This window comes from Eleutherodactylus coqui, chromosome 1 (assembly GCF_035609145.1).
Source record: "Eleutherodactylus coqui strain aEleCoq1 chromosome 1, aEleCoq1.hap1, whole genome shotgun sequence".
In the NCBI taxonomy this organism is placed as follows: domain Eukaryota; kingdom Metazoa; phylum Chordata; class Amphibia; order Anura; family Eleutherodactylidae; genus Eleutherodactylus; species Eleutherodactylus coqui.
In genome coordinates this window covers 190,321,075-190,337,539 of record NC_089837.1, presented here as the reverse complement: position 1 = coordinate 190,337,539, position 16,465 = coordinate 190,321,075, and the positions used below count along the sequence as shown (strand labels likewise).

Genomic DNA, 16,465 nt, shown 5'->3' with positions numbered 1-16,465 from the left:
TCAAACTCACTACCTTTATCCATAAAGCTCTCCATAGCACCATGCCGTCCTACATTGCCTCCCTCATCTCAATCCACCACCCAGCCCACACCCTCCACTCCGATTAATTGCCCCTTTAATTTGAACCTTTCATTCCTGCCTCTAAGACTTCTACAGAGCAGCACCAATCCTCTGGAATGCACTAACCAGAACTACGGGTATCAGGGATGAGGGAATTCTCTGTCATAGCTGTCACAGCTGTTGCAGAAGTCCGCAATGTATCCCTATGTTTTCAATGGGGCTAGCGCTGCTGCTGCCGGCCCCATTGAATACAGTATGTGATATTGCAGCGATATCACAGCGTTTTTTCTGCTCTGCGAGGCACTCGATCTCGCAGCACAAGAGAAAATATCGCTAGTGGGTGGGCACCCTTATGGCTGGTAAAAAATGAACACTGCAGGCCCTTCAGTCAGTTCATTGGCTAAGCATAGGCCATTAATTTTATAGTCCTGGATAACCCCTTAAAGAAAACATTTATGTGTATGATCCCACTAAATTAGTAAACTACAGGGATTTGGAAATTGCAAACTTACGGTGCAGAGAATGGCTGTTGGCTTTCCATCAACTACTGCGATCTGAATAGCTGATTTCAGACTGTTGAAAAAGTTGTTGTTTCCAGATATATCCAATGCATGAAGAGGTATGTCGGCAACGTAGAGAGCCAGCTTGACTAAGGTGGACAGGTGGGATCCCACGCAGCCTACTAATAAAGCATTACCACTGTAATGACAATGATATTCATTTATAAGATGAAGGATCGGAAACCTTTTTTTTTATGCACCATACTTTACAAATTATAAAATGGACAGTAAAGAATACATATACAGAATGGCTTGTGCCTCATGGTGTTTTTTGCTTTCCTCTGGATTAACATTGTGGGGGTAATAGGCTGAACTGGATGGACATATGACTTTTTTCAGCCTTCTACACTACGTTATTAAAGTTACCACAAATTAAAATGCCATACAGCAGTTACCTTAGATCTGTGTTTAGCAATGATTAGTAAAACATAATCAATTAAAGCCATATTAATATAAACAGTAATTTCACTGTAGGCAGATTTTTTCAATATTAATTAACCCATTGGCACTGTCTACCATGTATTTATGGAGGACGAGGCTAGGTAATGTGTGAACAGGGCTCTGGAGTTGAGACGGTTTCATATGCTTAAGATGTATACTGTATATTTGATCACCGCCCCACTATAAGGGTGCCTACCCACTTGCGATTTTTTTTCCTGTGATGTTTTGCGTTTTTTCTCAAGAGCAATTAGTATAGAATGTGTTCTTGTCCATCTGGGGTTTTTTTTCTGTTTCGTGGGGTTTTTTCACATAGGAACTGTCAGTTGCATATGTCTCCTTATTTTTCTCTTAATGCACCCATGATTGTCAATGAAGGGCTGCAAAAAACGCCGCAGAAAACGCGCAAAAAATGCGCGAAAACGCCGCATTTTTCACACGCGAAAATCGGCACCGCAAGTGGGTAGGCGCCCTAAAGATGTGAGGTACTGATAGGTTCTCGTGATATCCAAGGCCTAATCAAGATTCCTACAATTGTCATCTTTGTTCTGCCAGGGGCAGGGGTTTTTAGGATAACACTGACTGGCATAATAAACTACAACATAGAAATATGGCAGTGCAATCAAGCAGTTGCGAGACAAAATTCCCTAGTGGGACTGAAAAAAATATTTAAAAAGTTAAAGTTTAATAAAATATTAAAAACAGTTGGTGAAACTGCTGCTTGTAGCCTGCTACTATGTATTTAGCTTGTTTGAACTATTGGACTATCATTTTCATCCCACTAGGCAGTCCATTTTAGCATCCTTCAAAACACCATATGGAGGTGAAGGCGCCCATAGTTTTCAGCGTTTTTTTTTCAGGACAAGTATTTTTTCTAAAAAATTAGAGGTATAAGAAGAGAAAGCCTCTCCTGTTTTTTTATGTGCAACCTTATTCTTAAAAATACCTCCCAATATGGGAAGGAGGTTCTCTTAGGTGACTGTGTTGTAGGTGAAGCTTCACCTCTCCTTGGCTCCAGGTCACACTTAGCTGCAAAGACTGTGATATATACTTGCATAATAGCTATATATTCTATGTGCCAAGACTGTCGCCCTTATGCCCATACTGGTAAATCATCTCTACAAAAAGCTATCCTGGGATAAAAAAAGAAAGTGTATCCAGCCCTTAGCAAGAAATTGATCATGACCATGATGTTGACCTGGGGTAGATGCCTGTTTCCATTCCCTGGGAGCGTAGGGCCTACAAAGTGGATGAAATGTTTGAAAAAACGATCAGGGTTGAAGAGGAACTTGGTTTTAGTCCTAAACATTTTATACTAATCTCTGGTTACCTCTTATAAAGGTTCTACATAGATTATTTTAAAAAACGAACAAAAAACATCCGCTTGGCCAGAACATCTGCCAAGGATATAAGGGAGATCCAAGCATTGTCATCTGTAGATCCAAACAATGGATTCTCCTCTGAAAAGGTCCTGCGGAGGCTACTGCCACAGTTCCTTCATTGGTAAACTGTAAGCAGGTCATCTCTCTTCCAGTGCTTTTTATGAGCCTTCCTGTCCAGTTGTCCCAAGATCTATTTAGCTGAGAGTAGAAATTAGAAGAATTGAGAATTTATTAATTCTTTCATTGGGGAGAAATAAGACTTAAAAGCCATCTTACCTAACCTGAGTAGGTGAAGCAAAGGGTCTTTTAGTCTGGTTTACATATTTCAGTACTTTGATCCACCTAATTTTGTTAGAGTCAACACTACTAGGGCAGTGTCCACTACTTGAGCTCAGTGAAGTCTCAGTGTTGTAGGAAATAAGGAAAACCTTGATTGATTGTTAATCTCTTTTCTTTTAAAGGGGTTGTCCCGCGAAACAAAGTTGGGGTATACACTTCTGTATGGCCATATTAATGCACTTTGTAATGTACATTGTGCATTAATTATGAGCCATACAGAAGTTATCAGAAGTTATTCACTTACCTGTTCCGTTGCTGGCGTCCCCGTCTCCATAGTGCCGTCTAATTTTCAGCGTCTAATCGCCCGATTAGACGCGCTTGCGCAGTCCGGTCTTCTCCGTGTTGAATGGGGCTGCTCGTGCTGGAGAGCTGCTCCTCGTAGCACCGCCCCGTCACGTGTGCCGATTCCAGCCAATCAGGAGGCTGGAATCGGCAATGGACCGCACAGAAGACCTGCGGTCCACAGAGGGTGAAGATCCCGGCGGCCATCTTCGCAAGGTAAGTAAGAAGTCACCGGAGCGCGGGGATTCGGGTAAGTACTATCCGTTTTTTTTTTTCAACACATGCATCGGGTTTGTCTCGCGCCGAACGGGGGGGCTATTGAAAAAAAAAAAACCTGTTTCGGCGCGGGACAACCCCTTTAAGGCCCATTTACACGGAGCGATGATCGCTGAAAAATCGCTCAAATGACAGTTTGAGTGACAGCTTTGAGCGATCATTTTGCATAAACTATTAAGTAGCTACTCAGCTACTTAATAGCTTATTAGCGGGCAAATGAAGCCTTTAGCTGAATGCAGTTAATAGCTGGAGGGCTCTTATCTGCTTTCAGCTCCTTTGTTCTCTGACGGGTTAAAATAGCTGAAACAATGCTATCAGCACTACCTGCGGAGGACTCAGCGTGCGGTCCTGATAAGAACGCTCAATGATTATTAGGTTGGCTTGAATTTAACGAACAGCTAGCAGTGCAAGAAAAGTGCACAATGGCCGTGCATTTAGACGCAATGATTATCACTCAAACGATCGCTTTTTAGCGATTTTTGAGTGATCATCGCTCTGTGTAAATGGGCCTTTAGTCCTAACAGCATCACGTTTCCTGGGAAACGTGGAATGGGAATATCATATTATAATCAACAGGGAGTGGGAGGGGCTAGACAGCCTTCTTCAGTTAATTGTTTCATCTGATTTATTAAGAATTCCATATGTCCTGATAGTACACAGGGGTGTAATTAACCCCCATAGTTGTGCTACTATTAGGAGTAAGGGTGACTACCCACTATAGTTCTTTTTCACTGCGAAATTCGCAGTGTTTTTTTTTCTCCAGTGGTCTATGGGACTTGTTAATGTTAAAATCGCATTGCACAAAATCACGATTTCGCGGTAAACTGCGATTTTGCCGCAATGCGTTTTTAACATTAGAAAGTCCCATAGACACCTGGAAAAAAAACGCAGCAAATTTGCAAACGCTAGTGGGTAGTCACCCTAAGGGCTCGGTCAGACGGGCATTTTTGGCCGCGATTTGCGGAATCGCATGACGGATGCGCATCCGCAAATCGCGTGACCGGGGCCGAAAAATCGCCCGAAAAATCTGCGGCTACCAGCGTTTTCGGTGAAAAGGTCCCGATCAAAGGAGCGCTGTCCAACCCATTGCAATTCAATGGAGCTGGCAATACAGCCGGCTCCATTGAAAGCAATGGGCTGGCGGCGAGCGCGGGATGATAAGCCCTTCCCCTGAAAATCATCCAAAAATGTGTAAAAAAAATAAATATATATACTCACCTGGTCCCTGCAGCCGGAGTTCTCCTGAACTGCTCTGTGTAGTATTCAGCAGGCGGGGATTTAAAATCCCCGCCTGCTGAATGGGCTGCCTCTGATTGGTCACAGCCCTCACCAATCAGAGGCAGCTCTCACTCACCCATTCATGAATGGAATGGGTGAGTGAGTGCTGCCTCTGATTGGCTCAGCGCAAGGACCAATCAGGGGCAGCTCTCAGCTATTGAATGACATTCAAGATTCGCCCCCCAAATCTTTTCACCCGAGTACGGAAGTACTCGAAAATCGCGGTGCTCGATTGAGTAATTACTCAAAACGAGTATATTCGCTCATCTCTAAACACAAGGAATCGCAGATCGCAGATAGGCGCGATCTGCGATTTCTCGTGTCCTATAATTTATCGGACATCCGCATAAAAAGGGGCCATGTGTCCGATGCCATTGCGAAGCAATGGTTCTATTTATGCGTAGATCGCATGTGCAAATCGCGCGAAAAAACGCCCATTTGACCAAGGCCTAAGGGAGAACAGATTAACAATAATATTCAACTCTTTATGTACCTACTACTCTAGTATTGCTATTACTGTGTTGCAGAATGTTTTACAGTCCGTTATAAACCCAGAAATGTACTCCCCGTTTGACATTATTTTCTAAATTTAAAACACCCATATCATCTCATTACCAGCACGACAAACTAATTACAGGAATCTTGTGATCTTAGGGGGCTTTTGGACCTAATGATTTATCATTTACAAGGAGTAAACAATGTCAAAAATAATTCATTCACTTGTACAGCCTGTTTATACAGGCAATTAAATAGTTCACTCGTTAAATCATTCAGTTGTTCACATTCACTGTATAAGTGAATGAGAATGATTGAACGATCGGTTTTTAAACTGAATGATTAGCCAACAATGGTTTTCATGATTGCATGAAATGAATGATAAGAGAACGAATTAGCATTTATCGTTTGATTGTAGGCTATGTTTGCTCTGAATAATTATTGTTTAAATTCGAACAATGTAGATTTTTTTTTAACAATAATTGTTCCATCTAAACACACCTTTACTCATTATCAGTTGTACAGTGCTTTACCTCTGTAATATTGAAAAAAAAAATCTAACGGTCAATAATCGATTATGATCAATGATGTCAAAGTTTTATTCGTAATTTATTTAAAATCAAAAAAGGTTAATTTGTACAGACAGTATCACAGAATATTGTTCACATGGAATAGATTTTCAGAACTTATCCAATCTTCACTCACCCATTCTCAGCACACAAGACCCTGTGAATACGGATCACCTGGATTACAACATTCTCTGATAATTCAATATGCAGCTTTTGGTGTCCAAGCTCCTCATTGTAATGATGTACAATGGTCCCCAACAAGCTTTGTACATCTTCAAGTTTTTCAAGAGATTGCAGCAAGACCTAGGCAACCGTAACCAGTACAGATTTACTAACCATAAGGAAAAGGATAATATGAAGTATATACTATAATACAACATGCTAGATATACAGATACCTTGACCTGTTTGTTATCTGTGCTGGCGTGATGAGAAAACTTTGGTTCTAAAGGAAATGTTGTATATATTTTTTGAAATGCCGAAGCTGTTATGTCTGGAAAATACTGGTAGTAAACAAAATTAGTAAAAACTGACATTAAGTCTATAAAGCACAATTATATTCACTTTTTATTAACTTAACTTCTTTAAAGTACATCATTATGAGTATAAGAAAATCAGAATTATAAACAGTAAAATTAATACATTTTTTTTTAAACAGTGAGAAATAGTCCTGGTGGTCCCGAAGGTTTTTATAAAAAAAGGAAATTACCCAATAGTTCGACATTATCATGGTCAAAATAAACATTGGTGATGCAAGGATATCCTATATTACACAGATATGCTTTAGCATACAGAATTATAGCAGCCACTCCTCAGACGGTGTAGGTAGCAATAATATATATTAGAACATAGAAAGATCAAACCTCCTTAGAAAAACAATGCCTAACGCTGTTATAGTAGCTAGGCAGCAGAGTTTAACCCACACCATTGCTTCTGAAGCTGTATGATAGATTATTTTAGAGCCTGAATGCTGGATATAACTCATACAGTATGTGTATACCTCTTTTATTGTCTGTGTTAATTCTGATTTGAACCAAGTGATGTCTGTATGTCGGCACAGCCTGTCCCGTATCACACAATTCATTTCATGCTCCCAGTATCCTACAACAGTGCTACGATCTTCACGATCTTCATTGGATAGCCTCCGAAGGAACTGGAAAGAAAAAAGATACATAGTTTTTTTGTATTAACATGTTTTCATATTACATAACGCACAGAAAAAGAAGCCAAAATGTTCAAGTGCAGACTTAGGCCTCCTTCCCACGAGCGTGACGGGGTCCGCCGCGTAATATTACGCAGTGAAGCCCGTCACGGCGCCCCCCAGAGCCCCTATACTTACCTGCGGGAGATAGCGTGAAATCGCTTCCCCGCCCACCACCGCCGCGTCACCGCCCGTCACCGCCCACCACCGCCGCGTCACCAGCCGTGTCACGTGCACGGCCGGCCGTGTCACGTGACGCGGCCGGACGCGTCATTTGGCGTCATATGACGCGCGGCGGTGGGCGGGAAAGCGTTTTTTCACGCTATCTCCCGCTGGTTACAGCGGGAGATAGCGTGAACGGACGGCTTCCATTGACTGCAATGGAAGCCGTCAGTGCGTACAGCCCGTCCTCACCCGCAGAAAATAGAGCATGCTGCGGGTGAGGACGGGAGAAATCGCGGTGCGTAATTCCGCGCTGGAATTACGCATCGTGAGCATTGTGCTATTAGGTTCAATAGAACCTAATAGCTGCGGGCAACGCAGCGGATTTTCGCCGCGAATTACGCGGCGGAAATCCGTTCGTGGGAAGGAGGCCTAATGAGAAGTCAACCAGCTCAACACAGGCCAGATTGGGAGAGGAGTGACTGCTAGCAAACATAGTCTGCACATGTGAACTGATACCAAGGATGTCAGCCATAGATAAGTGTGACACATTATACAGTATTACAACCCCTGCTGGCAAAGCAGTGGATTGCCCTGCATCACCATAGTGCACCACACCCCAGGCTCGCTCAGCATCTATAGCAAACTGCATTAAAAAAAAAATAAAACACACACTGATAAATGTGAGTGTTAGTCTGCATTTTGGCCAAGACACATAAGCTGATGGGCCACAGCCGTGAAAATGGTGGCCGATATACGCTTGTGTGAATAAGCACTTAGGGAGGCTAGAATCCAGTAATTAAATTCACATGAGGTCTGATGTATTAGTAAGAATTTAATGACTAATAACTTTAATTATGCTATAGATATTGATTTTTGTTTTAGGCGGGCTGCACATGGGCATATTTGCATTGCGGAATCCAGAGCGGGTGTCTGCCTCAGGGTTGCACAGAAAATACCTTCCATAGCATGCCATGGAAAATTGCTGTTTCCTGCACACGAGTGGAAATCAATTGCAATTTTCAGCTCATAGAGGAAAAATCGCAGCATGCTCTATTTTAGTGTCTTGTCCGCACAGACAGCTTCCATTAAAATCAATGGAAGCTGGCTGACCCGTGGCCCATCCGCAATTAACATTGCGGACTGGTCACGGATTCTGCTTCATCGTCCAACGAGGACACAGGAAAATCTGTTCTACGCATGTCCGATTTGGAGCTGTCTGGATTATACACAGCACAGATAAGAAGAAAAAAAAGACAATTGCGTGGGGGCACCGGCTAGGCACAGGGTCGGATTACACTGCAGGATCCCGCATCTGGAATCTGAGCTGGTCGTGTGCAGCTGGCCTTACTCTCCTATGTGTTAACACAGCATGCTTCCTCTCCTACTAGACAATATGCACAGTCACTTGACATATAAGATGATGGTTAATGCGAAACTACAAAACTTGTTCTGTGATATGATATGTATATTGAACTGTAGAGAGGCTGAAATAATTCAAATAAGCCCTCCTCCACGCAAGCATTTTTACGTAACTATTTAACCATTATAAAATGTTGGCATGAAAATCGTAACCATATGAAGCATCGGATTCCAATGCATTCATTCAAATGGGCGATTTTCTATCGCTAAAAAAATTGTGCTGTCAAAACTAGAAATCACTGATTTTTTTTCCTCTTTGCGTGAAAACACGGATCACGCTATGAACTATCGCCTGTGGACAGTCAGGCTAAATGTAAATATGGTAAAGTGAATATATTTTCATAAATATTAGAGATGAGCGAACGTACTCGTCCGAGCTTGATGCTCGGGCGAATATTAGCGTGTTCGGGATGCTTGTTACTCTTAACGAGCACCACGCGATGTTCGGGTTACTTTCAGTTTCATCTCTGAGACGTTAGCGCGCTTTTCTGGCCAATTGAAAGACAGGGAAGGCATTACAACTTCCCCCTGCGACGTTCAAGCCCTATACCACCCCCCTGCTGTGAGTGGCTGGGGAGATCAGATGTCACCCGAGTATAAAAGTCGGCGCCTCCCGCGGCTCGCCTCAGATGCCTTGTGAGTTAGCTGAGGGACAGTGCTGCTGGTGCCGGAGCTGCTGTAGGGAGAGCGTTAGGAGTTAGTGTAGGCTTCAAGAACCCCAACGGTCCTTCTTAGGTCCACATCTATCCGTGTGGAGGCTGCTGTTAGCAGTGTTGCCCATTTTTTTTTCTTTCAAAATCGGCTGTGCAGAGCATTGCGCCCTGCAGTAATACTACAGGGACAGAAGTGGTGGTTAGGCAGGGAGAGTGTTAGGAGTGAGTGTAGGCTTCAAGAACCCCAACGGTCCTTCTTAGGGCCACATTTAACCGTGTGCAGTACTGTGCAGGCTGCTGTTAGCAGTGTTGCATATTTTTTTTTTTTTAAATCGGCTGTGCAGAGCATTGCACCCTGCAGTAATACTACAGGGACAGAATTGTGTAGGCAGGGCCAGAAGACATATTAATTATTGATTGAATATACGCAGTGGGCCTTTTCTTTAACAAAAAAAGGGAAACATTCTATTTGACCTGCCTCTGACAGTCCTCAGCGTTCTGGGTACGTGTGTGGTGGGTGCAGAACGTAAACAGAAATCATACGCAGCCAGCTACGTTTAACAGCAGGCTTGCGCCAATTTATTTCCTGCCTGGGAAAAATCACCGCTCTGCTGTAGTTAATAACTCTGCAACCCTGCAGTTCTGTGACACGTTTGCAGGGCCAGAAGACATATATTATTGATTGAATATACGCAGTGGGCCTTTTCTTTAACAAAAAAAAGGAAACATTCTATTTGGCCTGCCTCTGACAGTCCTCAGCGTTCTGGGTACGTGTGTGGTGGGTGCAGAACGTAAACAAAAATCATACGCAGCTAGCTACGTTTAACAGCAGGCTTGCGCTAATTTATTTCCTGCCTGGGAAATCAAATCACTGGTAATACACCATGCTAAGGGGTACGGGTAGGCCTATAGGACGTGGACGCGGGCGAGGACGCGGAGGCCCAAGTCAGGGTGTGGGCACAGGCCGAGCCAGTGCGGTGGCCAGGGGTACAGGCAGGGCCAGACCGAATAATCCACCAACTGGTTCCCAAAGCGCCCCCTCGCGCCATGCCACCCTGCAGAGGTCAAGGTGCTCTACGGTGTGGCAGTTTTTCACAGAGACGCCTGACGACCGACGAACAGTGGTGTGCAACCTTTGTCGCGCCAAGATCAGCTGGGGAGGCACCACCAACAGCATGCGCAGGCATATGATGGCCAAGCACCCCACAAGGTGGGACGATGCCCGTTCACCGCCTCCGGTTTGCACCACTGCCTCTCCCCCTGTGCCCCAACCTGCCACTGAGATCCAACCCCCCTCTGAGGACACAGGCACTACCGTCTCCTGGCCTGCACCCACACCCTCACCTCCGCTGTCCTCGGTCCCATCCAGCAATGTCTCTCAGCGTAGCGTCCAGACGTCGCTAGCGCCACAGTTTGAGCGCAAGTGCAAGTACGACGCCACGCACCCGCACGCTCAAGCGTTAAACATGCACATTGCAAAATTGATCAGCCTAGAGATGCTGCCGTATAGGCTTGTGGAATCGCAGGCTTTCAAAAGCATGATGGCGGCGGCGGCCCCGCGCTACTCGGTTCCCAGTCGCCACTACTTTTCCCGATGTGCCGTCCCAGCCCTGCATGACCACGTCTCCCGCAACATTGTACGCGCCCTCACCAATGCGGTTACTGCCAAGGTCCACTTAACAACGGACACGTGGACAAGCACAGGCGGGCAGGGCCACTACATCTCCCTGACGGCACATTGGGTGAATTTAGTGGAGGCTGGGACCGAGTCAGAGCCTGGGACCGCTCACGTCCTACCCACCCCCCGAATTGCGTGCCCCAGCTCGGTGATGGTATCTGCGGGGGTGTATGCTTCCTCCACTAAACCACCCTCCTCCTCCTCCTCCTCCTACGCAACCTCTGTCTCGCAATCAAGATGTGTCAGCAGCAGCACGTCGCCAGCAGTCGGTGTCACGCGGCGTGGCAGCACAGCGGTGGGCAAGCGTCAGCAGGCCGTGCTGAAACTACTCAGCTTAGGAGATAAGAGGCACACGGCCCACGAACTGCTGCAGGGTCTGACAGAGCAGACCGACCGCTGGCTTGCGCCGCTGAGCCTCCAACCGGGCATGGTCATGTGTGACAACGGCCGTAACCTGGTGGCGGCTCTGCAGCTCGGCAGCCTCACGCACGTGCCATGCCTGGCCCATGTCTTTAATTTGGTGGTTCAGTGCTTTCTGAAAAGCTACCCCCACTTGTCATACCTGCTCGGAAAGGTGCGCCAGCTCTGCGCACATTTCCGCAAATCCCACACGCACGCTGCCACCCTGCGGACCCTGCAACATCGGTTTAATCTGCCAGTGCACCGAGTGCTGTGCGACGTGCCCACACAGTGGAACTCTACGCTCCACATGTTGGCCAGACTCTATGAGCAGCGTAGAGCTATAGTGGAATACCAACTCCAACTTGCGCGGCGCAGTGGGAGTCAGCCTCCTCAATTATTTACAGAAGAGTGGGCCTGGTTGAAAGCCATCTGCCAGGTCCTTGGAAAATTTAAGGAGTCTACCCAGATGGTGAGCGGGGATGCTGCAATCATTAGCGTCACCATTCCTCTGCTATGCCTCTTGAGAAGTTCCCTGCAAAGCATAAAGGCAGACGCTTTGGAATCAGAAACGGAGGCGGGGGAAGACAGTATGTCGCTGGATAGTCAGAGCAACCTCATGTCTATATCTCAGCGCGTTGAGGAGGAGGGGGAGGAGCATGAGGAGGAGGGGGAAGAGACAGCTTGGCCCACTGCTGAGGGGACAGATGCTGCTTGCCTGTCATCCTTTCAGCGTGTATGGCCAGAGGAGGAGGAGGAGGAGGATCCTGAAAGTGATCTTCCGAGTGAGGACAGCCATGTGTTGTGTACAGGTACCCTGGCACACATGGCTGACTTCATGTTAGGATGCCTTTCTCGTGACCCTCGCGTTACACGCATTCTGGCCACTACGGATTACTGGGTGTACACACTGCTCGATCCACGGTATAAGGAGAGCCTTTGCACTCTCATTCCCGAAGAGGAAAGGGGTTCGAGAATGATGCTATACCACAGGGCGCTGGTGGACAAACTGATGGTAAACTTCCCATCCGACAGCGCTAGTGGCAGAAGGCGCAGTTCCGAGGTCCAGGTAGCAGGGGAGGCGCAGAGATCAGGCAGCATGTACAGCGCAGGCAGGGGAACATTCTCCAAGGCCTTTGCCAGCTTTATGGCTCCCCAGCAAGACTGTGTCACCGGTCCCCAGTCAAGGCTGAGTTGGCGGGAGCACTGTAAAAGGTTGGTGAGGGAGTACGTAGCCGATTGCAGCACCGTCCTCGGTGACGCCTCTGCCCCCTACAACTACTGGGTGTTGAAGCTGGACATGTGGCCTGAACTCGCGCTGTATGCCCTGGAGGTGCTTGCTTGTCCTGCGGCTAGCGTCTTGTCAGAGAGTGTGTTTAGTGTGGCTGGGGGAATCATCACGGATAAGCGTACCCACCTGTCAACCGACAGTGCCGACAGGCTTACACTCATCAAGATGAACAAAGCCTGGATTTCCCCAGACTTCTCTTCTCCACCAGCGGACAGCAGCGATACCTAAGCAATACGTAGGCTGCACCCGAGGATGGAAGCATCGTTCTCTCTCACCATCCAAAACGGGGACATTTCTGCTTCATCAATCTGTGTATAATATTCCTCCTCCTCCTCCTGCTCCTCCTCCTGAAACCTCACGTAATCACGCCGAACGGGCAATTTTTCTTAGGGCCACAAGGCTCACTCATATAATTTTTCTAAACAATTTTTATACGTTTCAATGCTCTTAAAAGCGTTGAAACTTTAACTTGAACCAATTTTTCGTTCAACTGGGCTGCCTCCAGGCCTAGTTACCACTTAAGCCACATTAACCAAAGCGATTAATGGGTTTCACCTGCCATCTTGGTTGGGCATGACCAATTTTTTCTGAGGTACATTAGTACTGTTGGTACACCAATTTTTTTGGGCCCTCACCTACAGTGTAATCATAGTAATTTCTATGTTCTTCGCCTGCACTCATGGTACAGAAAGGTGTGTGGGGTTGGCCTACACTTTAGCTACATAAATGTCTATACTGCAGCTACTGAAATGTGAAAGAGACTGTTATCTCCCTAAACTGCTGCAATGGGAATGTTACTGGGGCCTGTCTTGAGTGCTACTATTACTGAAATGGAACTAAGACTGCGCTCCCCCTATACTGCTGCTAGTGATATGTTAGTGGGGCCTGTCCCTAAGGCTACCGCTGAAATCTTAATAATTGTGGGCTCTGCCTATACCGCTGCTAATGGTATGTCACTGGGGTGTGGAAACAGAGGCTTCACAAAGACATGATGGCGGCGAGGCCATTTCCCACCAACGCTGTTACTGTTAAGGTGCATATAACCACGGACACGTGTAGAGGACACATAGTGCCTCCAAAACATTCCCCTCCTCCTCCAACAATGAAAACATTCTTGGCAAATACCTTAGCATTGGTCCGTCTGGTGGCAGTCCAAGAATTTCACCTTTAACGACACAACAAGAGAGCACCACCACCATCCCCCCGCCACGGCCCACTTAATCCTGGCCACATTCCGAAAACCAACTACATAAAACCGCGCTACCAGGTCCGCAGTCACCACCACATTACCACCAACGAGGTTACTGTTAAGGTACATATTACCAGTCAGACTGGGGCATGCAGTGTGGGCCGAAGCTCACCTGTATTAAGCACGACATTACTACCTCAGCTGTGTTGGGCAATGCAATGGGATATTTTTATGTACCGCCGGTGGGTTCCAGGGAGCCACCCATGCTGTGGGTCCACAGGGAATTATAAATGCATCTGTTTCCACTTCTAAAGAACCCCAGTCAGACTGGGGCATGCAGTGTGGGCCGAAACCCACCTGCATTAAGCACGACATTACTACCTCAGCTGTGTTGGGCAATGCAATGGGATATTTTTATGTACCGCCGGTGGCTTCCTGGCACCCACCCATGCTGTGGGTCCACAGAGAATTATAAATGCATCTGTTTCCACTTCTAAAGAACCCCAGTCAGACTGGGGCATGCAGTGTGGGCCGAAGCCCACCTGCATTAAGCACAACATTACTACCTCAGCTGTGTTGGGCAATGCAATGGGATATTTTTATGTACCGCCGGAGGGTTCCAGGGAGCCACCCATGCTGTCGGTCCACAGGGACTTGTAAATGCATCTGTTTCCACTTCTAAAGAACCCCAGTCTGACTGGGGCATGCAGTGTGGGCCGAAGCCCACCTGCATTAAGCACAACATTACTACCTCAGCTGTGTTGGGCAATGCAATGGGATATTTTTATGTACCACCGGTGGGTTCCAGGGAGCCACCCATGCTGTCGGTCCACAGGGACTTCACAATAGGGAGTTGTACCTGCCTTTGTATATGAATTAAAAACCGCGGTCTGACTGGGGCATGCAGACACCTTGACAGAATGAATAGTGTGTGGCACATAGGTTCCCCATTGCTATGCCCACGTGTGCAGCTCCTGATGGCGGTGGCACAGGATTATATTTCTCATTGCTTCTGTACAGCATTGTGGGCTATCGCCCCGCCCCTTTTAAAGAGGGTCGCTGCCTAGCCGTGCCAACCCTCTGCAGTGTGTACCTGCGGTTCCTCGTCATGGCAGACGCATTTATAAATAGACATGAGGGTGGTGTGGCATGAGGGCAGCTGAAGGCTGCGCAGGGACACTTTTGTGTGCGCTGTGGACACTGGGTCGTGCGGGGGGGTTGGGCAGCATGTAACCCAGGAGAAGTGGCAGCGGAGTGTCATGCAGGCAGTGATTGTGCTTTGTTGGAGGTAGTGTGGTGCTTAGCTAAGGTATCCATTGCTAATTAGGGCTTTTCAGAAGTAAAAGTTGTTGGGGGGGGGGGCGCCCACTCTTGCCAGTATTGTGGCTTAATAGTGGGACCTGTGAACTTGAGATGCAGCCCAACATGTAGCCCCTCGCCTGCCCTATCCGTTGCTGTGTCGTTCCCATCACTTTCTTGAATTGCCCAGATTTTCACACATGAAAACCTTAGCGAGCATCGGCGAAATACAAAAATGCTCGGGTCGCCCATTGACTTCAATGGGGTTCGTTACTCGAAACGAACCCTCGAGCATCGCGATAATTTCGTCCCGAGTAACGAGCACCCGAGCATTTTGGTGCTCGCTCATCTCTAATAAATATATTAGCAACTAGATATATTTTATTACATTACGTATATGTCCACACAGTCTTGTGGTTTCTTAATATTACCTGAAATACTTTGCTTATTTCTCTCAGAGAGAACAGATAATGCTGTCTGCCTGGTGTTGAGGAAATAACTAAGACTTTTTTGAAAGATTCTAAAAGATGACATGAGGCTTTCGCCAATGATAACTGAAGATCCTCTTGGAGAGAGAGGCCATCCTTGTCACCCATATTTGCCTGAAATGAAAAAACAATTAAGTGAATATAAATTAATTTATAATCAGCAGGAAAGATATTATATTTGCAATTGGCAAGAAGAAGATCAAATTATCTAATAGTGGAACAGAAGTTATATTTGTAATTTACAGTTAGTAGATCAATTGATTTAAAACACTGAATGACCAGCCCTATTTACACTGCGACCATGGAAATACATAATTTCATTTTACTAAAATTGGATTACTAAAATTACTAAAAATGCAGTCATTGTGGGGAGTACACAGATTATTGCTTAAATATATGTTCTCCGTGGCAACAAAGCAGAATCTAGCTGTTATTTTTCAAGTGAAGGTTGCAAAATACAGGCAACAGCCTGATTGGTGGTAAGCAGTGTTTTCATCTGTACTTGTTTTTATTCAAGTTGATTCAAGTTTCTTGTTGCCATGTGACTGAATACAGAGTGTTGTCAACAGCATTGCATCAACAGTCATGTGATCAGCAGAGTAAGTGGGAACCTGATCGGGGGGTGGAGTAAATGAGTGAGTATAGACTTGATTATTTTATAGCATTTCTTGATCTTAGAAAAACATTTTTAGTCACTGGACATGCCCTTTAAACAATTAAATGAGGTTATTACAACTTACTTCTAGTACAGAGAAAATCACTTTTTGTAGCTGGGACCCTTCTAGATCTGGTAGATGGAATATGGAAAAATGCCGCTAAAGCAAGAAAATTGAAAGGTTAATGTAAAACGTGAAAATGGTTAAACTATCTTACTAAAATAGAGACCAAGAAAGCAGGCCCATGCAAACTATGAAGAATTTAATATATAATCGTCTATCATTTTACTGCACTAACTACCATGTAAATGTCATATTTTACTGGACTTTAATATAACTTTTTATTTTA

The 16,465-nt window shown here is 45.8% G+C and overlaps 1 protein-coding gene across 1 annotated transcript in view; it reads right to left on the bottom strand.

Annotated features, from left to right (window-relative positions):
- LOC136572709 (uncharacterized) overlaps nt 1-16,465 on the bottom strand; it is a 346,665-nt gene that overhangs the window by 119,749 nt on the left and 210,451 nt on the right. The window contains exons 63-68 of the mRNA XM_066573580.1: nt 16,201-16,275; nt 15,404-15,574; nt 6,679-6,831; nt 6,077-6,181; nt 5,816-5,982; nt 573-759 (exon numbers count right to left, since the gene is read on the bottom strand). Of these exons, the coding sequence (XP_066429677.1) occupies nt 573-759; nt 5,816-5,982; nt 6,077-6,181; nt 6,679-6,831; nt 15,404-15,574; nt 16,201-16,275 (858 nt within the window). The remainder of the gene's footprint in view (nt 1-572; nt 760-5,815; nt 5,983-6,076; nt 6,182-6,678; nt 6,832-15,403; nt 15,575-16,200; nt 16,276-16,465) is intronic.